General features: G+C 38.9%; 1 protein-coding gene across 1 annotated transcript in view; it reads left to right on the top strand.

Annotated features, from left to right (window-relative positions):
- ACAD11 (acyl-CoA dehydrogenase family member 11) overlaps positions 1 to 23653 on the top strand; it is a 94128-nt gene that overhangs the window by 35496 nt on the left and 34979 nt on the right. Inside the window, exons 10-13 of the mRNA XM_043966461.1 lie at positions 4320 to 4397; positions 6580 to 6718; positions 10848 to 10955; positions 13264 to 13362. Of these exons, the coding sequence (XP_043822396.1) occupies positions 4320 to 4397; positions 6580 to 6718; positions 10848 to 10955; positions 13264 to 13362 (424 nt within the window). The remainder of the gene's footprint in view (positions 1 to 4319; positions 4398 to 6579; positions 6719 to 10847; positions 10956 to 13263; positions 13363 to 23653) is intronic.

Genomic DNA, 23653 nt, shown 5'->3' with positions numbered 1-23653 from the left:
TTACCCCAGAGTTCTGGCAAAAAAACCCCTTAAACAAAACTGAGGAAGCCTCCCCAAAAGCAATTAACAGGCTCTCTTCTAGAAAGATATTCACTGTCCAAAGAAGCAAGGTAGTGAGGTGGCACAGTGTATAGAGCACTGGGCCTAGAGTCAGGAAGACTTACCTTCCCAGTTCAAATCTGGCTCAGACACTTACTAACTGTGTGACCCTGGGCAAGTCACTCAACCCTGTTTGCCTCAGTTTCCTCATCTGTAAAATGAGCTGGAGAAGAAAATGACAAACCACTCCAGTGTCTTTGCTGCCCCACCCCCGCATCCCCCTGCAACTGAAATGACTGAACAACAACAATACAAAGGAGTAACTGTCTTATGTAAGATGACTATTTCCTCCATCACAAAAATTCTTTAAAATATACAAAAGACTCATAATTGCATGTTAACAAGCATTTAAAACACGAATCATTTTGTAGGATTGCTGGACAGATACCGTATTTTTGCCTCCTATCAGCATGACTGAGCAGCTTGCTGTGTATGTCCAAACCCTCTGGCTAGCTGTTTATGTCTTCAGCTTTAGCACTCTGGCTGCATAATCTGCCTGGTGGTAGCATTTCCCCTCTGAGAAGTTACTTCTTACTTGGCTCACCTTCTCTTGGGCCTTAGCTGCCAACTGGAGGAACACCCAACCACTCAAACTCCCAAGGTGAACCATAGCTCTTTCTCAGGATCACTGTTAAAAGCCAGGACCTTGAGGCCGAGTCTCAGACTTGCCAAGTGTGAGGGAAAAATCCATCCTCTTCTCAATAATTTGCAGGAACTCAGCAGTGAAGTGACAAAGGCTTTATTTTCTTCTCATGAGAAGGAGGCACCCTAGTGTGCAGCTAGTGGGTGCCCAGAAAGAGGGCTCGCAGGCCCTGTTTTATACCCTAGTTCCTAACTCGAATGGACCTTCCCCTTTTTCATCACTGGTGGGGTTACAATCTACGTGGGAAAAGTAGCTAATCAGAACGCAGCATTCCCACCCCTCTTCCTTGTATGGGCATGACTCAGGAGTGGACCTTATACTTCCTTATATGGACACAACTCTGGAGCGGACCTTATTGAGACCAGGGCTCCTTGAACCATGCAACCTTGCTAACCTGAGGGGGAGGAGGGGATCTGAGACCTTTGTCCTACAAACAGGTCAGGAGAAGTATGACTGACTGTTATATCCACATTGAGAGGAGACAACTACCCATTTCTCACAATCCCTCCTCTTTATTTTTGACTATTTGGCTCCTCTCATTACATTTATTGAATATCTCCTCTGCCTTTTGGTCTAAATCTGTGAATCCTATGCTATCTAGGCAGATTAGAGCATCAGATGACCCTTTCTTTCTTGATTTAGACTCAGATTTGGAGAAATGCTCAAATGCTATGGTAAAGGGGGTGGCCAGCTGCACCAACCCATGAGTCCCAGCCCAGTTAGGGGGTAAGGTTGATCTTCCACCACAATACCACCATAGGTCGGCTCAGGGGAGGATCAGGGATGAAAAATCTACTGAGTTGTTCTCGGTTACTTCCCATGTTTGGACACAACTCATATTACCCAAGACCAGAAAACCTTCTCTCACCCATCTGGAGAGACAGGCGCGATGGTTTCCTGGGACTACAACAAAAGCGGGTATGATCTTTTCTGCTGTCCTTTTTATCACAGGGAAGAGTAGCTCCAAATCCCTGCAACTCTCACCCTTTGCCAACCCGTTCTGGTATAATTGAAGGAGACCCCAGAACCCCTCCAGGCTAATCTGGACTTAGAGTATGGGCAGCTGGTCTTCCCAAAGCACTGACTCATTTCATCTGAGCATTTGAATCTCCAAACCCAGTCTCTGTCTCCACTGTCTGTCTCACATCCTTAACTTCACTGGCCTGTAACTCAGGAGTTTCAGGGTTTCCTAATTTCCCTTCTGGACTTGGAGAGGTTATTTCTGGAGTCTTAAAAGGATAGGGGGATGTAGGATCCATGAGATTTTCAAAGGATATTCCTATTCTTCCTACGGGATCAGTTCTTCCTTCAGATGCCCATATACCAAATCCTTTTTGCTCCTCCACTACTTGTTTGCCTGAGCAGCTCCCACTACCCCAAAATGTTACCTCCCTTCCCCCTTTTTGTACCAGGCTTGGTATATTGTACATTAAAGTCTTTTCAAACTTCACCCTCAGTCGATCAGATTCCTTATTAACAGTCCACTGCTCATGTTTTGGCTCTGGTTTTTCTTCTGGAAAAGGTGTCCCTTTGAGAGTAGTGAGTCCAGTTTTGCTCCTCAGTCCTCATTGCAGTGTCAGTAAAAAGTAACACCAGGAACGGCCCTTCCTCTCATTACATTACAACTTGTTGCTCTTCCAGGCACTTATCAAAACCCAGTCTCCAGGCTTAAATTGGTGAGCTGGAAACTCGAGGAGTCTGGGCCAGAAGTCCCTTCTGTCAGAGTAAAGAAACAGAGGCAGAGAGGCCAGAAATATCTGAGAAACATGCTTTTCATTTCTATTATTGGGAACTCTGTTTCCCTTCCCAAGCAAGGATCACATACATTTAAGGCTTGGCATACCTGATTTTCATTAGACCCAAATTTAGGCAAAAGGACTGAACCTCCTTTGAGGGGAACCCCAGCCCTTATTAGGCAACAATATTTTATCATTCTCTTCTTGCATTTTCCTCTATACTTCTCAAGTTTATCCCACATTTCTAATTTGTCTCCCAAAGGGCTGTCTTTGGGAATTTTGGGGAGGTATACTTTCTTCCTTTTCTGTATCACTAGAGATGGCATTCCTTATCTTTAATGAACCCTTTAAATTCTTGGGGACCACCCCTGCCTGGCACACTGCTTGGCATCTCCTGGCACATTGCTTGACACACCTGGTGCTTATAGACTCCAATCTCTTGGCACACTGCTTGGCCTGGTTGGCACACCTGGCACCTATGGATTTTACCCGTCTGGCACCCTGGTTGGTACAGGGGGAGTATGACTGACTGTTATAGCCACATTGAGAGGAAACAACTACCCATTTCTCACACCAAGGAAGCACATGTTCCTGCTGCTATGTGCCCACAGGCACTAATTTTTTCGGGGGGAGGGGGGGAAGGAGGAGTGAAATAGAAGGGAGCAGAAGGAAAGAGGAAAGAGAACTCTTCTCTCCCAGACCTCAGTGGAAATTCAAGGGAAAGCTGGTATTGGCTTTGTTCTAACAGAGGCTACCCTGAAAGAAACCAGAAGCCATTTCTCCTTACAACCCACAGAGTGGGTGGCACTTCTTGGCTCAGTTGCCGGTTATCTTTTCACAGCACCCCACCACACCTCTGACCAAGGGACCACTCGAAGATACTGGTCACAAAGCACGTGGGGTTCACCAAATGATGTTCCATATCATGTCTTTAAATCAAATAAGGAGCCCCATTATGGATACCAAACTCAAGAGAAGCTAAAAGGCAAGCTTTTAGTTTTTCCATTGTATCTTCCTGCATTCTTCCAACCCCCTCCACATCCATTTCATGCTGGAAATAGATCTCCCCGCCAACAAACCTCTAGGCTGACTCAAGGTTCCGGGTCTCAAACCTTTCTTGGAACAGGAGACGGAAGTTAAGTGTTTGAGATTGAGATAGCTTCTTCCTGCATAAAAAAAAGCAATTAAGATAACAACAGAGTAAGAACTAAATAGAATAGGTTCTGTCTTAAAATGTAAATGTGAAATGTTCCATTTTTGCTCCTCACTAAGATTGTTACGACAAAATGAGCACTTGGTCTCTGATTTTGGTTTGAGACTTTAGAAGATCCTCTGTCTGCTTTTGATGAACATAATCTTAAAAAACAGTAAATACCCCACCTCCATGCAGAAGACTGACCATTCACCACGCCTAATGTGTGCCCTCCTCACCCCGGCCTCACATAATTCCTCTGCATTCAAGACTCAGCTCAACACTACCTATAACACGCAGCCTTTCCTGATGCCCCCACAGACTGCCTTGTCTTAAACGACTTCCTGTTTATTCTGGATACACTTACTGTCTCTCTGTTAGAATGTCAGGGAACTGCAAATAGGGATTGGTTCATTCCCTGTTTTTATATCTCCAGTGTATAGCATAGTACCTCTCACACAGCAGGCACTTATTAAATACTGGTTGATTAAGGGAAATGTTATTAAATTGATATACATCTGTATTCTTGATCTAAAACTGTATACTTTGGAAATTTGATATAGTTTGTGCATTGTATAAGTAGTAATATACCACTAATGATGATGTTGTTCAATATTTTAGTGAATTAACTACTTATTTTTATTTTAAGGAGGTGATAGAGTTCTATATTCACAATGAAAATTCACTGGACAAGTGGAAAACGCCTGTAATGGTAGAAAAACTTAAGGTATTAAAAATAAAAAATTTTAACTTTATAAAGATTATAAAATTTTTAATTAAAAAATTATTACAATTTTTTAACTTTATAAATATAAAAATAATAGTGATGGTGATCTTAACCAAATATAACTTTAAATACATTTGCATTTAGACAAGCTTTCTCATTACATATGTGTGTATATGTATGTATATATGTGTGTGTGTGTGTGTGTGTGTGTGTGTGTGTGTGTAAAATATATACACATAACACAAAAATGAATACTTGAAGAATCAGTTATTTCCTCACTGTAAATATTATCCTCTGCTGCAGATGAACAGCTTTTCTGCATCTTAGTAGACCTTCTTCCTAAGTTGCCTCTGATGCATCCCTGGGTCTTCCCCAAAGTCTTCCTGCTTGGTTGCACCTGAAGACTTTATACTCTGCTGGCATAGCCATCGAGGGCCTAGCCCAATGACCATGTCACACTGAGGCATCAGATTCAGTCTTTCATGGAAGGGAGACTTCCACATTAGCAAAAAGACATTGATTTCAGATGTTGATTGATTTCAGTAAGAAAGGGAAAACCATTGTAGAGAATCATTGAGCTAGATGGAGAAGGTACCAGGAGATAGAGGATCCAGCTATAGTCACAGGGCAGAGCAGAGAAGACAAAATTGTCGCTGGACAACTGTAGCCTTCAGAGTTCCTCTGGGTTTTCTTCATTTTGATTTGACAAATGAGCAAAGTTTCTGTTACATCGAAAATTTCATAAACCAACTGCAAATGTAAATGTAAATGCCCATACAGTGAAAACCCAGATATAGCACATTTTTGTTGCTTGATGAAATCTAGAAGGTCAGAGAGAATTTCTTAACAGTCTTTTAAGAAGAACAACCCATAGAATTTGAAGTTAAACATGGGCACCATACTTGGAAGCAAGTGCTGGCACAAACATAAGCAATACAGCTCTCAACCTGATTGTGAAACAAATTATCCAGTGATCACAGCTCTGCTGAGTAACTAAACAAAGGAAAAAGAAAGAGTTGATACATTACCTGAAAATCAAATGAATTTCAATAAGTCAAACAGACCTTCCTATTTTATATTCTCCACTAAAATCTCACTCCACATATATATGGGGGAGGGAAAGAGGATGTGTGCGTATATAAAATGAATTATATATGTGTGTATGCATACATAGGGCAGCTAGATGGCAGAGTGAATAGAGCCCTGGGCTTGGAGTCAGGAAGACCTGAGTTCAAATTTGTCTTCAGATATTTCCTAGCTGTGTGACCATGGGTAAATCACTTCACCCTGTTTGCCTCAGTTTCCTCATCTGTAAAATGACCTTGAGAAGGAAATGGCAAACCCTTCCAGTATCTTTGGGGTCCAATTGGGGTCAGCAAGAGTCTGATGCTACTGAAAAGAATGAACAATATGTACACACACACATGCACATGCATCCACATACTTGCATATCACCATGTATGTGTGTATACATATTTACACACATGTATGTTAGTAAGATCTACAATTAGTTTCTTGAAAAGAAGACTAAAAAATGAATTCTCTGATACACAGATCCAGGTATACAGTGACCAGTTTTTAGTGTGTGATAAACAGTCTTAGTAGCTCCTGAAAAAAAAACATAACAACATAGTAATAACATCAGCAGCAGCCCTTGCTTTGCCAGGTGTACCGAAATTATGAATAAAGCACATCAGGTGGAAGTATGGCCGTTTGTGGGTTGTTGCAAACTGTCATAACTTGAATTTCCTCCTTTGTATTTTCAACAAAATAAGAATTGGGGCCGAATAATTCACAGTGCTTTGCATAATTGTGCACTGATGTGTAAGGTCTGTTTGTTTTTTTTTTTTAATTATGATTCAATAGGAAGTGCTAAAATCAGCAAATTAAGTTTTTAAAACTACATCCAGAGCAATTAGAGAGGAGCTCATGAGCTCAGCAGACGAGATGACAAGAGAAGATTCCTCTAGAAGTTGACAAACAGCCTCCATTTTGCAGAAAGTCCGAGCAGTCGCCTGGGAATACTGCAGGCCATAATGAATACATTCATTAGTACCCAGAAGATTTTTAAAGTTGCATCAATAAAAGATCTTTCCCACATGACATTTCTTGGGGTATGGAGATGGAAAATGCAGGGTCAGGGCAGATTTGTAATCTCCTTGTCTGTTCACCGCTTTGACAGGAAAGGGCCAAAGCCGAGGGGCTCTGGAACCTCTTTCTGCCAGCTGTCAGCGGCCTCAGCCAGGTGGATTACGCACTGATTGCTGAAGAAACAGGAAAATGTTTTTTTGCTCCAGATGTTTTCAACTGCCAAGCACCAGGTTAGACAATTATTTCATACCTGTAGCGTTACCTAATTTTCTCAGCACTGTTTTAAAATGATGCTTTAAGTGAGAGATCATTTTTCAGAGTCTTGGGAACGTGAGAATTTTCCCTTTTTAGGGCCATAAATGAACTCCCAAACCTGCCTGTGATTGTAGTCATCTAGTGACTGGTCTTCGGTAATGATAAAGACAGCCAATTCCTATTTTATCATTCTGTAGCTAAAAACTGTCATACCCACCCAGAATGTGGAGGTGAAGGGGAGTAACCACCAAGAGTCTGTGAAGAACACTGGGTTGTGGTTGAAGGGTTGGGCAGGTATGTCTGTGGTAAGGTGGGAAGTCCAAAGAGTTCCTGTCATTGCGCAAGTGCTCCTTTACAGCAGTGATTGATTCTCAAACTTCAGTCTCAGGATCCCCTTTTACTCTTAAAATTACCAAGGATGCCCTTAAAGAGCTTCTAGGTGGGTGTTTCTACTACTACTTTCCAGTATTAGGAAGTAAAACACCTCAGGATTATTATGAAAATAGTTTTGACCATGGAGACTCCTCGGGGTTCCCAGACCACACTTCGTTGTTCATGTTCCAGCATGAATGGAGGCCCCATGGGATGTGCTAATGAGGTGAATTTGCAGGGACCTCGATGGAGGGCTCTCTTGTCCTGCTTCAGTCTACTATGCATATGTGATTTTGTGGCAACCTGAAGATGGTGCTCTTCATATAAATGTCAGGGGGTCACTAGGGCCCTTTGTGCCCATACTAGGTCACAAGATCTGTGTTTGGCTCCCGTATCGGGCTCTCTGGGAACCGCTGATGTGTTGGAGCCAATGATAGCTGTACTAGGGGTGCTACGTTTATCGGAGCAAGTGTGATCCAGGCTTGACAAAATAGCTCCAGCGTGGATTTGAGCTTGCTGGGACTCAAGCTATGGGAGTGTGCTACATGTAGACATGTCCTGGGCAGCTGTCAGCGATGTTTAACTGACACATACCATATTCCTACCCATTTAATGGAGTTGTTGCAAAGTGAGAGTGCTGGTAATTGGTCATAACTGCTTTAAATAAGGCCTATCTCTAGAGTTTCTGAGATTAAAGCTGATTTCTATAGACTTAGCCAAGTAGCAAAATAGAGGCGAAAAGGCACTGACTCATACAAGAGACCTGAATCCTCATGTGGTTCTGCCATAAAAGGGGTGTGACCTCAGACACGGTATGAAAGCTTTTGGGACATCCGTTTCCTAATGTACAAAATGAGAGTCAGATAATCTCTTAAGGCCCCTCTCAGTTCTAATTTCTGATTTTTTTTCCTTTTTTATGACAGTTTTTCTAAATAACAAATTCCTGGTGTTCTGAAAGCCAGCAAGGTGGCACAGCAGATGGAGCACTGGGTTTGGGTGGAATCAGGAAGACTCATCTTCCTGAGTTCAAATTTGACTTCAGATACTTACTAGCTGTATGACCCCAGGCAAGCCACTTAACCCTCTTTGCCTTGGTTTCCTCATCTCTAAAATGAGGTGGAGAAGGAAATGGCAAACCACTCCGGTATCTCTGCCCAGAAAACTCTAAATGGGGTCATGGACAGTCAGACCGGTCTAAAGCGACTCAACAACAATGTTCCAAAATTAGTCCAGGGGGTGTACTAGACGGCACTTAAGTATAGTCAGCAGCTTTTGAAAGCAGCTGAAAACTTCCCCAGTAGATTAACAACACCAGATATCCTCAGGAGGAAGTGAGATGTTTTCTTTATCTAAAAGTTCCCTTGGCCTTCAGCTTTGGCACAGTGTATTTTTAGACCAAAGTGCTTGAAGTATTTACAAGTGAGATACAGAAGTGAATGTACTCCATTATTGAGTGTTTGGAGAGATTTTTAAAAAATGTTTAAGGGTAATTAACTCAAACTCTGAATGCCTAAATAGTTCCTAAACGTTTCAAAAGTAGTAATAGAGATCACATGTCTTTGAAAAATTGTTCTTCACCTTTACATTCATGCAGTAAGCATTAAGGGCCTACGCTGTGCAAAGCATGAATTATTATTTCCTGTCTTTACTGGTTGTTGACAGTGTGGACAATTTTCTCTAGATCACAGACTCTTACACCTGGAAGAGACCTTGGAACTGAGCCAGGTGCAAGCCTCCTCTTTCATGTTGGAGGAGATGGGCCTAGAATAAGTAAAGTGACCTGATCAAGGCCAGCCTTGTTAGTCTGAGGCCCTATAGCCTGGAGGCTTGTAGAGCTGCCTTGTCTCGCCTTCTGTATTCCTTCTATCTCCTCCTTATTGTTTTTATTATTCTGCCTTAAATACCCTAATCCACGAATGAGGGCATTTTTGCTTCACCTCATCTAATCCTGCACTTTTGAACCATAGCGGAGTATCTTTAATAGAAAACCTAGTCTAAGCAGCTTTATCATTTGTCCTAGATTGTGTGTTCCCCTTTAGCAAAGCAATATTTTAGACAAATGTTTGAACGTGATAGAAATTCTGTACGTATTAATATCCTTAAGTAATGCCCTTAGCTTTGATCTGATTAATGGTGTCACTGATTGAATTGTAACATTCATGCATTGAAAGAATGGATGCTTCAGGAAGACCTGAGTTCAAATCCGGCCTCAAACACTTGACACTTAGTGGCCATGTGACCCTGGGCAAGTCACTTAACCCTCATTGCCCCGACCCCCCCCCCAAAAAAAAAATAATGAAAGAATGGATGCTTATCTAAATGATTTAAGTCATTTGGTAACAGTCTTTATGGTCTTGTTAGTAAGAAATTACACCCCAAATCCTTAGGCCCAAATCTGAATCAGGAGTAAAGAATTAGTGTTTTTGAAACATTACATCATTGAGGATCATAACAAAGCCTTATAACATTTTGTTTTGTAACATGAATTAGTTAATGAAGTAGATTTTTATATAAAGATGAGACTTCATTAATTAAAAAATATCTTTATTGAGTGCCTAATAGAATCATATGGTGTTTTAGAGTAGGCTGTCTATACCAGCCTTTTTGCTTCATGAAGGAATCCCTCGCACGGGCCTCCTGAAGGCAACTGCCCTCTAAGGTTGAGAGAGAGGCAAAATCCTGGCCCAGATGCAGCAGAAGGGAATCAGTTTTAAAAAGACATAAAGTGGGTGCCCTGTGCATGGCGCCCATGGTAAGTGCCACAGGAGCGCATTTGAAGGAGAAATCCCTTCTGCTTGGGGCGACTGGGGAAGGCTCCACGGGATGAGGCGGCCCTTGAACTGGGCCTTGTAGGTATGGTTTTGATAGGTATGAACAGATAGAGAGTGGTTTGTGTGTCAGTGTGTGTGTGAGAGAGAGAGAGTGTGTGTGTCAGTGTGTGTGTGTCTGAGTCCATGTGTGAATGACTTCGAGTGTCTGTGTGTGTACAAGTGTGTTTCTGGGGGAGTCAGTGGGTAGGATAGAGAGTGGTTTGTGTGTCAGTGTGTGTGTGTGAGAGAGAGTGTGTGTGAGTGTGTGTGTGTGTCTGTGTGTGTGAGTCCATGTGTGAATGACTGCGAGTGTCTGTGTGTGTACAAGTGTGTTTCCGGGGGAGTCAGTGGGTAGGTTAGAGAGTGGTGTGCTGAGAGGGCAGGGCAGGCATTCCAGGTGTAGGAAAGAGCATAAACCAAGGCCCCAAGATAGAAGGCACATTTAAACAGTGGCATTTGTTGGGGCGGAGGATCTGCGTGTGCCTCGGTGTGCTCCAAGTTCTTTTTTCCATAGTGATACTAGGCTCGTACCCTCTTTTCTGGGCTTCTGCCTGACCCAAAGAATGTATTCACAGTAGGGTGATTTAGATAGAAGGGTACAATCTTTGCCCAGGGGACTTGTTTTCCTCCATGAGCGTGTAGCCACCTGCAGCAGAGACAGTCCTTGTGGCTTGGGCTTCATGAGCGCCGAGCTCTAAACTGTCTAAGACTGACTTATATTAACAAGGATAAAGATACGTGTGTGTGTGTGTGTAAGCATTAGGATTCCAATCAGCACGATCGTCTTGTAAGCTCAAACTATTGTTACCTTTTGGTCTAAGATCATTATTTGTGAATTAATGTGGTTTTAAATAATTATATAAAGCTACCAACTTCAAACTGGGTAAAATTCTGGTGCAAAAATATACTTATCAATTCACAGATACAGGGAATATGGAGGTACTTCATTTATATGGAAATGAGGAGCAGAAGAAGCAGTGGCTTGAACCTCTTCTTCAAGGAAGAATTAAATCTTGCTTCTGCATGACAGGTAACCCGTCCATTCCTCGCCTCTCTGACCTCCAGTCTCTTCTCTCCAGCTGCTTGCTAGACATCTCCAATGGGATGTTCTATAGAAATCTTGAACTCACCATGTCCAAAACTCAATTTGTTGCCTTTCCCTCAAAACGTCCCCCTCTTCCTGACTTCCCTGTTACAACTGTTAAGGGTACCACCACCTTCCCAATCACGTCGGCTCGCAACTTCGGTGTCACCATTGACTCCTCAGTCTCACTTCTCCCCCATGCCCAGTCTCTCGCCAAAGACTGTCAGTGTGCCTTCATGATACCTCTCAGACATGCCCTCTTTTCTCCTCTGATTCTGCCAACCCATGGTAAAGGCCCTCATGGACTATTGCAGCAGCCTCTTGCTTCATCATATCCCTGCCTCACTTTTCTCCTGCTCTGATCCATCCTCTACTCAACTGTCAACGCTATTATCCTAAAAACACAGGTCTGATCATGTCACCCCCATACTCAGTAAATGCCAAACTCAAATATAAAACCCTCTGTTGGCATTCAGAGTCTTTCATACCTTGGTCCCTTTCCACCTTTCCAGTGAACACTCCCCATGTACTCTAAGACCCAGTGCTGCTGGTGTCCTTGCTGTTCCTTGCACAAGATCCTCCATTTCCTAACTCCAGGAATTTTCAATGACTGCCCCCAGTTACTGGAATGCTCTCCTCGTCTCAGCTTCCTGCCTTCTTTCAGGTCCCAGCTAAAATCTCACCTTCTACAGGATTCCTTTCCTGATCCCATAAAGTGCTTGCTTGCACATAGTTGTTGGCTTGTTGTCTCCCCCATCAGGTGATTTGCTTTCTGATAGTAGACTGGCTTTGGCTGTTCGCGGTGTCCTCAGCACGTAGCACATGGTGCCTTGCGTAAACTTGGTCTTTCCTGAATGTTTGCTGACTGACTGGCCTTTCTGCAGCTCATGAATTCTACCCTCTAGAAAAGTGTTGAGGACATTGTTATGGATGACTAGAAAGATAATATATGGCATAGATGGAAAATGTATGAATCCAAGGCTTCCTTACACACTTTGCCCATCTAGTTAACAGGGAATTAATAGGTACATTTTGTTCTTTTAAAGACTCTCCTTCAGTGAACTGATTCTCTCATAAAATTGTATTTCCTAGTGGATTCCTAAGTCAGTGGTGCAAGGAGTGATTCTCTGTAGTAGGAAAACTAAGGGATGACATTTGCTTTCTTGTTTCTTTCTTTTTCTTATTTGTAGCCCCCTTGCACATAGTAGATATTTTTTCATTGAACTGAATTGAATTGAAAAAAATTGTGACTGGTTTCCATTACTCACATTGTTCTTTATGGACGTTTCACGCTGTTTTCTCTTGGGTGAATTAATCATCTTGATGTTAAGTTCATAATACAGTTCTCAAAATGTTTAGCTTTTTCATGAGCCAATAAAATGGAATTTTGGTCAATGCTAAATTAGACCAGATGGTCTAAATTATAATGGTATGTTTAAAAAATGCCTAATGAAATATTTTATCTAAGAACATTTGACCTCATTTATGCATAGAAGGAAATAATTTTTAAAAGCTCTCCAAAAACACTTTTATAGTTTCATATTTGAATTTAGAATTAAATTTCAAATCTATTTTGGCTATATGTTTTACATATAATTTCACTTATGTTTCACATATAGTTTCACATGTTTGCATATAGTTGTACAGTTTTAGATATATAAATTATTTTTATCATTTTTACAAAGTTCAGATTTTCATCTTATATATAAATTACATAAGCCTTTTTTCTTAGAAAAACCAGTTTTCCACTTAATTCACTAACATTTATACCATCTTCTTATAATGTAATTGAATAACCCTTACAGATAAGGTTGGCTAATGTAATCCAAGCTGATTGTATATATCACAAGTACTGAGGTGATACTGAGTTAGGGCAGGTAGTCTACAGCTGAGAGTCAGTCAGAGAAGACACCCTAAAGGCATTGAGTTTGGGCAAATTTTACAGGAAAGGATAAGTGTGAAAGGATTCAGTATTACAGATGAAGGGAATGAAAAGGAAATGACTTATAGTTCCTAAGGGACTCTGGGTCCATATTGCTTCCATCTCTTCAGTGAAAGATGATAGATAGCAAGGTTTTTTGTCCTGTTTTGACAAGTTAAAAAGCTTCTGGCCAAGTCACTTAATTAATGAAGACACTTAAAATAAAACTTAGGACTGTTCAGTTACAGGGGACTGGAATATTGAACTTTCCCTTTTCTCCCCGATGTGATAGTTTTATATGCTTATTTATGTTTTTCTTTTGGTTCCTTATAGAGCCTGATGTCGCCTCTAGTGATGCTACTAATATTGAATGTACTATTGAACGAGATGGTGATAATTATGTCATTAATGGCAAGAAATGGTGGAGCAGCGGTGAGTACACCCAATTGCAGCTCTGACAGAACTGTTGGACATCAGGATTGGAAGGCTTTCAACAGTTCTATTTTTCTTACTTTTTCAGTTTGGGGAGTAGGGAGGATTGAGAGGGAAATAAGGCAGATCTTTGTTGAAAAAAATGAAATTCAATGTAAAAAACATAAAAAACAGAAGAATTTGTTACTTTAACTCTACTTTTGAAGTTTTTTCATAATTTTCAAAACAAATTATTTGTGGACAATTCTTAAGGGTTTTTTTCCTCTTATAATTTTTAAGTATGAGTTGAAATTTAACAAGAAATATCTTAATTACATGATATTCATTTTCCCATTAGAAAAACCCAGTTTTCAAATCACATGGTTAATGCTTGTAGTCAGAGAACCAATCCATACTCACAATAGTTTAGTTTTATTCAGAATGTAGAATGGTTACCATATCTTTGTATTTCTGGAATATTTGTACTACATGAAAGTTGTTGCTCACATGATTTATATGAATCACTGGGTGTGGTTTTTCAAGATGACGTACAGTGTGTAAACGGACCTGATTAAAATGATTTATTTTTGTACATGTGTTTCTTCCTTTAAAAGGCTAGTCTGTATGTGAGGTAAGAAACATTAGGCAATGATAAGAAATTGTAGTCAGCAGTTAATACTGATCTTGGCTAAACTAATGAGCCTTCTAGGAAGTGATAAAAACAAAAATTGTGTTCATTAGAATCTGGGAACATTCTCCTGTTTGTAATGATAAATTTAACATTTACTAAGAGAGCTAAAGGATCATCAGAAGGCTGTACCAGGAGGAAAAAGTGCGTTCTGAAAGCTGACAAAATAAGGGTTTTAAAGCCTGAATAACATATTTGTACTTTTTTTGGTTAGGCATTATCTTTGCTGAGATTATATTTTTAAAAAAAACTTATAAATTGGTAGACATTTTGGTCCCAGAGCCATTTAAGATTATTATTATTTAAGTATATTTTCACCTAATTTTAAAAAAGATATGTTAAGGGGCAGCTAGGTGGCGCAGTGGATAGAGCACCAGCCCTGAAGTCAGGAGTACCTGAGTTCAAATCCGGCCTCAGACACTTAACACTTACTAGCTGTGTGACCCTGGGCAAGTCACTTAACCCCAATTGCCTCACTTTAAAAAAAAAAAGATATGTTAAATTCCAGAAAAGCTAAAAGTATCTTATAAATGTATCTGTTTATTTTTATAAATATATCTTGATATTATGTCCCATTATAGCCTGAGGCCTTGTTAATGTTGCCAGTGTATTTTATATTATTTTTTAATGATATGAAATCTTTTATACCATTTTGTATTTTTTAAAAAATAAAGTGTTGACACAATTTTTGAGACTCTGATGCAGTCAAAAGCACAAGGAATATAGAGTCACAGCACTGGCATTCAAATTCTGACTGTCTACTCAGTAAACTGTGTAACCTTGGGCAAGTCTCTGACCCTCTCTGGGCCTCAACTCCCTCATTTTTAAAATGAGTGGTGGGGGTGGGGCAGGTAGGTGGCACAGTGGATAGAGCACTGGCCCTGGATTCAGGAGGACCTGAGTTCAAATCCAGCCTCAGACACTTGACACTACTAGCTGTGTGACCTTGGGCAAGTCACTTAACCCTCATGGCCCAACAACAACAAAAAAAAAATGAGTGGTGGGACAGGAGGATTTCTTAAGTCCCTTTCAGCTCCTTATCTATTTTCCTGTGGCACTACCAACAACCTCTCAACAATCCCCCAGAACAGTTAGTTTATTGTTGACAGAAAGGAAGGATATGCCCTTTAACCTGGATGGTATAGTACTAACATTGACCACTGTGCTTGACCAGAATTCTGTTGTTTATCCTCGTTTTTATTTACATTGTTATAGTTATCATAAATATTGTCATTTTGGGCTTGCCTTCTTCACTTCATATTGCTTCATAAAATTTTCAGTCTTTTTTTCAAATTCTTCATAATCATCATTCCTCAGTGAATATTCTATTACATTCTTAGATTTTATCACGTTAATTTGTTCACTCATTTTCCAGTCCATTGGACACAAATTTTGTTTCTGGCTTTTTGTTATCAAAAATACTCTTCCTGGGGCAGCTAGATGGCGCAGTGGATAGAGCACTGGCCTTGGAGTCAGGAGTACCTGAGTTCAAATCTGGCCTCAGACACTTAACACTTACTAGCTGTGTGACCCTGGGCAAGTCACTTAACCCCAATTGCCTCACTAAAAAAAAAAAAAAATACTCTTCCTGTAAATATTTTTTCTAAGTATGATAGGTCTTGTCTTGTGATTAATGACCTGCTTGGGTGATAGCCCCAGTAGTGGAATAGCTATTTTCCTATTATGTCAGAGGGAGTGAAAAATACATTAAATTTTTTTTGGATGAATCGAAATTGTTTTCCCGATTGGTTAAACCAATTCACAGTTCCACTGGCAGTCAATGAATATGCCTCCCTTCCCACAGCCTCTCATACCGTTATTTAGCCTCTTTGCTAGCTTGGTGGGTATGAGGTAATGAATTCCTCACAGATATTTTAATTGACATTTCCCTGCTTATTAGTTAGTTTAAACATTTTTTATACAGTTATGCATAGCTTGTAGTTCTTTTGAAAATGTATTTTTGACCACTTGTCTTTTGAAAAAATAGCTTTTAATCTTACATATTTGTATCAGTGCTCTATAAATTTTGATATTAGGCTATTTTTAGATATATTTAACACAAATATCTTTCCTAACCCATATCTTTTCATTCTTTTTATATTGATCTTATTTGTGCAAAAAGGAAAAAAAAGCCCTTTAATTCTATATAATTGAAATAGACTCTTTTGTCTTTTGTGTTCTCTTCTTTCTCTTGTGTTACAGATTTCCCCTCTTTTTATAATTGAGAAAATTATAACTTAACTGCTTGAATCCGTTTTTCAGTGGTGTGAGTTTTATATTTAGATTATTTTTCCACTTGGGATTTATTGTGATTCAAGCTATAAGATATTGATTTAATCTTTCCAGTTTTCTCAACAGTTATTAAAGAGACCCTTCCTAAACAGTTTTTTGGGGGGAGGTTTATTAAACACTAGATTTCTTCGCACATTTTATTTCTATCTTACTTCTTTGGTCTATTTCTAATCTTACTTCTTTAGTCTAATTTTTAAATGAATTTTTGTTGTCATCTTTTGTTTTTTATATCACTTCATTTCCCAATATTATCTTTTCGGGGCAGCTAGATGGTGCAGTGGATAGAGCACCAGCCCTGGATTCAGGAGGACCTGAGTTCAAATCTGGCCTCAGACACTTAACACTTACTAGCTGTGTGACCCTGGGCAAGTCACTTAACCCCAACTGCCTCAACAACAACAACAAAAAATGCTCCTTCCAATATTATCCTTTCCTCTTCCCTAGAATAAAAATAAAAGATTGAAAAAAAAATAGTCAGCAAAACTAACACACAGGAAAATGCTGATATTATCAGGAGTGTTCTATACCCATGGTCCCCTAGCTTGGCAAAAAGGAAGGGATGTGGGGCAGCTAGGTGGCGCAGTGGATAGAGCACCAGCCCTGGAGTCAGGAGTACCTGAGTTCAAATCTGGCCTGAGACACTTAACACTTACTAGCTGTGTGACCCTGGGCAAGTCACTTAACCCCAATTGCCTCACTATTAAAAAAAAAAAAAAGGAAGGGATGCTCCTTCTCATAGGTCTTTCTTTGGGCCAGTCTTGGTGCTCATAGTTTCCTAGCATTATTTCAATTAGTTTACTGGATTTTATTCATTTTCATTGTTATAGTCATTGTGTATGTTGTTCTCCTGGTTCTGCTTACTTCATTTTATATATTTATGTTGCAGTCTTCATAATTTTCATTCCTTTTAACATAAGAACTGTGTTCATCACCACAACTTGTTTAGCTGTTCCCCAATCAGTGTGCATCTGATTTGTTTCTAGTCTTTATTATTCCAAAAAGTGCTGATATGAATATTGTGAAGATGGGACATTTGTCAATGACCAGTACCAAATAATTTTGATGATTATATTTCCCCCCTCTCCCTACCACCTTATAATGTAATTTGAAGTCTGGAAGTGCTATTCCCTCTTTATTCCTACCTTTTACAGCATTTCCTGTTGACAGAATAGATGTTTTGCTCCTACAAATGTATCTTATTATTTTGTCTAGCATCATGAAGTAATCCCCTGGTAGTTTGATAGATATAGCACTAATCTATAAATTAATTTAGGTTTTTTAAATTTTATTTTTATTATACTGACATAGTTCAGCCATGAACACAAAATATCCCTCCAGTTATTTTAACTTCATTAAGCTATTTTTAATTTCTTTTAAAAAGCATTGAAGGGGGCAGCTAGGTGGCGCAGTGGATAGAGCACTGGCCCTGGAGTCAGGAGTACCTGAGTTCAAATCCGGCCTCAGACACTTAACACTTACTAGCTGTGTGACCCTGGGCAAGTCACTTAACCCCAATTGCCTCACTAAAAAAAAAAGCATTGAAGTTGTATCTATAGAGTACATTGGTTTGGTGTATTGATTCCTAGATATTTTATATATTTTGTCATTTTTTATATTGTTACATAATATTGTAGGCATTTTATGTTATTACATTACATTGTGTTAAAAAAATAATTACTAATAATTATATCTAATCTGGGAAAATTTCTAATTTTGGACTTATGAAAAATTATGATTATATGAAAAATGATAAATTTAGAGAAATTATAATTGGGCCGTAAATCCTGCCACAGTTGCCATTCAAATGTAAAAATATTTTTACTGACTAGCCTAATTTGGGGGCTAATCTGACTGGAGGATTAATCTGGAGACTGTTGACTAACTGGCTATCTCGCTTCGTTAATTGAATGTGGGCCGTTTATAAAGTTCCACCACACCCAAAATTGATAAACAAAATATTAAGAAGGCTCTTAACCAAATAATCAAAGCAGAGTTTATTTATGAGATACTATTTAAAATTAAGAATACAGGGAAATAAGATGTACAACCTGACTGCATTGCAGTGTGTCTCTTTCCACTGTGTCTTTTTCCCACCTGCTGGGCTTTGAACTTTTTAATCCAATAAGGGCTTTAGCCACAAGAGGCCTTAGGGCACTCAGGTCCTTTATTCTAACTTCGAGCCCCTTTCACTTTGTAAATCCCCCTGCTTCTAACTTTCCTCTCACTGCCACTGCTGAACTCCTGTGTTTCTCTCTCACCAACCTTCTGTCTGTCTGCTCCGTCAGTCTGCCCTTCGGCCTCTCTTTTCCCTGCTCCTAGTCCTTCTCATCTTCTCCTGCGTCCTTGTAGCCCTGTCTCTACTCTGCTGAGCTCCAACCTTTCTAATCTCATGAGCCGCTGCTGCTTGACCTCTTATCCGCCTCCTCTCCTCCCGAACCTCTCTAATCTCTTTAGCCCCCCCCCCCACCCCAGTCTAACTCCCAGGTCTATATATACCTTTTCTTCTCTCCACTCAAACCTTGGGGCTTCCTGCGCCCCCACAGACCAAGCTAATCCTCCAGCCAGAGCTGCGGCTGGTGGTGGGGGGCGGTGTGCTCCAGCTTCATGTGCCTCAGCACAGGCTCTCGGGGGATCTTTTGGATAGCTCCGCTCAGGTGGGAGGGAGCTGGGGGCTTTTGTTCCCCCCAGCTGTCTGACCTGGCTTCTTGTACAGCCCACTGGGCTTTTGGGCTGAGCTGAAGCAGAGGGGGAGGGGCACCAGCCCCTCCCACACAGAAGAGACCCTGAGGGCCTAAGGCTTTCTAATCTCAGCCCAAAGGTAGGGTCCCCAAATCAAAATAAATTTCCACAATGGTTATTACATTGCATTAGGTGTACATTGACTCCTAGATATTTTATGTATTTTGTAGTCATTCTGAATAAGATCCATCAACCTATTTTTCTATATTTATCCAGTACCAAATAGTTTTGATAATTAATACTGTTTAGTATAATAATATCAAGTAGCACCAAGTTCCTCTGTGCTATTTTTTCATTATGTCCTTTGATAGTCTTAACCTTTTATTACTCCAAATGAATTTTTTTAAATCATTTTTTTGTCATTCCATAGAGTTTCCTTATGGTAATTTGATTGCTATAACACTAAATCTGTAATTTGGAATATATATTTGTATATGTGTATATACATATATGTGAATTTATGTGTACGTATACATGTACATATGCATGTAGGTGTTATCTACAGCCAAACCATGATTGTTGATTATACCTGTTAGCACTTAGTTCTTCATTCATTTTTGTAATAATTGTTTTGTGGTTGTGCTTCTATGTCTACTGTATGTGTCTTAGGAGTTCTCAGGTACTTAATGCATAGTTATTTTTACTCCAAATGAATTTTATTATCATTTTATGTCATAATATATACTACCCCTTAGGTAATTTGGTTGTTATAATACTAAATCTATAATTTGTAATGTGTGTGTATATATTCAGACATTTGGACATTACATGTGAAGCTTACGGTCATTTTTGGATTTTCCCTAAATGATCTAGAGAAACTCAGAGATAGCAAAATTAAGCTTATTGTCGGTCCAGTTGAAGCTACTTTCTCCTCAGTTCTTTGTTTATGAAAGTATAGAACAATTGGAACTCTGGAAGATTATATCGCTGAACCAATAAATTGATTCCTTGTGTGAACAGGGCAGAAAATGTTCCCCTAAGTCAGTTTGCTACAGTTCTTTCCTAAAGTGCATTTTCAATAACATCAAAACCAAGCTAATTTGCTTTAGTTTTAAAAATTAAAAATGGTTAGTGTACCTGAAAAAACATATACAAATATATATAGTTAGTGTAACTAAGTATATATTAAGTATAACTATACTATATAGTATAATTATATGTACTAAGTATAGCTGTACTAACCATATACATGTGTGTATATATATATGAGTTTACATATGTATATATATATGTGTGTGTGTGTGTGTGTGTACAATGGTTTTTCTGGATTTTTTTTTTTTTACTATTTTATTGAAGGTATTGTCCTGGTAAATTTTTTTCAGTAATTCTCTAGGGTGGATAGAGTATTGGGGTTGAAGTCAAAGAGACCTGAGTTCAGGGGGCAGCTAGGTGGCGTAGTGGATAAAGCACCGGCCCTGGATTCAGGAGTACCTGAGTTCAAATCCGGCCTCAGACACTTGACATTTACTAGCTGTGTGACCCTGGGCAAGTCACTTAACCCTCATTGCCCCTTGGGGAAAAAAAAAGACCTGAGTTCAAATCCAGCCTCAGACATTTCCTGTGTAACTCTGGACCAACTTAACCTCTGTTTGCCTCAATTTCCTCAACTGTAAAAGAGGGATAATAATAGCATCTCCTTCCTAGGATTGTTGCAAGGATCAAATTAGATACTTTCTGAAAAAACAAATGCTTAGCACAAAGCCTGGCACATCGTTGGTACGATCTGTGTAAATGCTTATTGCTCATCATCTAACCCCTCCCCTACCAGAAAACCATCATATCAGGTACTTCAGATGTTTTTGTTTCTTTGTTTCTTTGCCTGCACTTATTCTTTCAGTGTCCTGTCTTAAAGCATTTTTAGGACTTTATCAAATTATCCTGGAAACATTGGGCATTCCTTTGTTAGCCTTTATTTTATTGGGAAAGCTTCTCACGTTTCTACGGGACAAACTAGCTCTGGATTTTAGATAGGTACCTTTGATAACATTAAGGAAAGGTCCTTTTAGTTCCATTCTTCTGAGTGTTTTTTAATATAAAATAATACTGCATTTTGTGAAAGGCCTTTTATGTTTCCAGTGTTGTGATCAGCATGTGATTTTATAATTTCTGTTATTATAATTTCAGCTTTCCTAACTAATTTTAACTATCCTTGCATTCTTGGTAAAACTTCAACCTAATCATAATGAATAATTTTGTGGAGATATTACTATAGCCTCTTTATTAACTAGTTTATTAATAAAGTTCATAGATTTACAAAAATTTTATTAATTATATTTGTCTATATTATCTTTCTCTGCTTAATCTCTTCCTGGTGGATATCAGGACCACATTTGCCTCATAGAAAGAAATTGGTAAGATACCTTCTTTCTGTACTTATGAACAGTTTATATAATGTAGAAATTATTAGTTTGATTAAATGCTTAATAACAAATCATTTCTAAATCTATTTGGAGCAGGGTTCCTTAGGTAGTTACATATGACTTAATTTGGTTTTGCTGGGGGTGTGTGTGTGTGTGTGTATGTGTGTGTGTGTGTATATATATATATATATATATTCCTTTTCCTTTAAGTAAACCAGATGTGTGTAATATCTCATTTTTCTAAGTTCACATTAGGTCTTTAACTTACTTATGAGCTTTGTCTAAATCTGAAATAGGTACATCGAGGTCCCCAATTATTCTATTTTTACTGTCTCTTTCTTCCTATAAATCAATTAGCTTTTCCTCTAGCAGTTTCATACTGTTACTCAGTATTTCTACATACTTAAGACTGGATACTTATCCATAGTTGATGGTGTCTCTGAGTAAAATGTAATTTCCTTTTTACCCCTTTAACCACAGCTCTTTTCACTGTTGCCCTGCCTAAGATAATGATTGCGGTCTCCTCTTTTTTGAGTTCTACTGAAACATAATAAATTATACCATAGCCCCTAATTTTAATACTGTGTGAATCTTTATATTTCAGGCATGTTTCTTATAAATAGCATACTGTTGAATTCTGCTTTCTAATCTATTCTGCATTCCTTTCCTGTTTTGTAGGCAAGTTGATCCTACCCATGTTTTTGTAATGATTACTAATCATATATTTCTCTGTATTCTTTGATCTCCTGTTTTCTTCTCCTTATTCCATCTCCCTCTTTATGAAGAAGAAAGTAGTGAGAAAAAAGTGTCCTAAGTACTAGTAAATATGTCACTCCACTGCCCCCTTGTCTTCTCTGTGCCCAGACCCCACTAGTAGATTTCTGCCCTTTCTCTTTCCTTTAATCCTCACTTCCCAATCGAACTTTTAAAATTGTAGCATGTTTTGATTATAACTCTTCTTACCTCTCTTATTCTACCCTTCCTCTTGCATCCCTCCTCTACTCTAGCCTCTCTGTTCTTATTTTTTGTTCTTGTTGGGTTTGATGTTTCTATACCAGACAGAGGTGGGCATGTGTGTATTTTCAATCACCCTTTGTCCATTCAACTGAAAGTGAGGTTCATGTGACGATGCTTCCCCCTCCCCTTCCTTCATGAAAGTACAGTCTTATATGCCCTCTTTTCTCCCCCTTGCCTTCTTTAATATATTCCTTTCCCATGTGCTTCCCTTTTCTTCATTTGAAGTCATCAGAACAGAACAAAATTACAGCTAGGTCCTCTGTCTTATTTAGCTCTCTTTATTTTTTTTAAGGCATTAGGATTCTAAGTCAATATTTGTTTTCTCCTCTCTCTATGATGCAAACATTTCTTAACTGTATATTCCTTTCCGATTGCCCCAAATATTTGCCTTCCCTAGTTTCTCTTAACTTCTATGTTTTCAAAGATTTGCTTCAGATTTTGTCTTTTCTTCAGGAATGCTTGGAAGTCCTCTAATTCATTAAAAATCCTTTTTTACAAAAAAAAAATTAAAATAAAATAAAAATCCCTTTTTACACTTAGGATTAGATTCAGTTTTGCCAGATAAATTGTTCTTTTAAGTCTTTATCTTTTGCCTTTTGGAATATCATCTTCTTAGCTTTTCTGTCCTTTACTTTGGTAGCTGCCAAATCTTGGATGATCCTTATCGTGGTTCCTTGGTATTTGAATTTTTTTTGTTTCTGGCTGTACACAGTATTTTTTTTTTTTTTTTTTACTTTTAACCTACAGGCTCGGGATTTGGTCCATAATGTTCCTGGGAGTTTTCGTTTTGGGGTTTCTTTCAAGAGGTGACTGGTTCTAATGGATCTGAGAAGTTTTCACTTATCAATTCTCAGAACAAAAGATTCAGATTTTTTGTCATGGTTTTTAGTCTGATTATTCTTAGATTAACTCTCTGTGATCTGTTTTCTAGGTGAGTTGTTTTTAATTAGGAGATACCTAATATTTTCCTCTTTTTTAATTCTTTTCACTTTGTATTAATATTTCTTGTTGTTTCCTAGAGTCATTTATTTATGTTTGGTCTATCCTCATTTGCAATGGGCATATTACTTATATAAGAATTCATATCTCCTGTACTAAACTGTTCATTCTTCTTCCAATTCTTTAGAGTTCTAATTTAATTTATAACATTCTGCTTATATCTCATTTCATCCCTTCCAGAATTTTTTTTTTTTTTAGTGAGGCAGTTGGGGTTAAG

The sequence above is a fragment of the Dromiciops gliroides genome, chromosome 5 (assembly GCF_019393635.1).
Source record: "Dromiciops gliroides isolate mDroGli1 chromosome 5, mDroGli1.pri, whole genome shotgun sequence".
Taxonomy (NCBI): Eukaryota; Metazoa; Chordata; class Mammalia; order Microbiotheria; family Microbiotheriidae; genus Dromiciops; species Dromiciops gliroides.
Note: the sequence above shows the minus strand (reverse complement) of the source record. Positions and strands in the feature narration are given on the sequence as shown.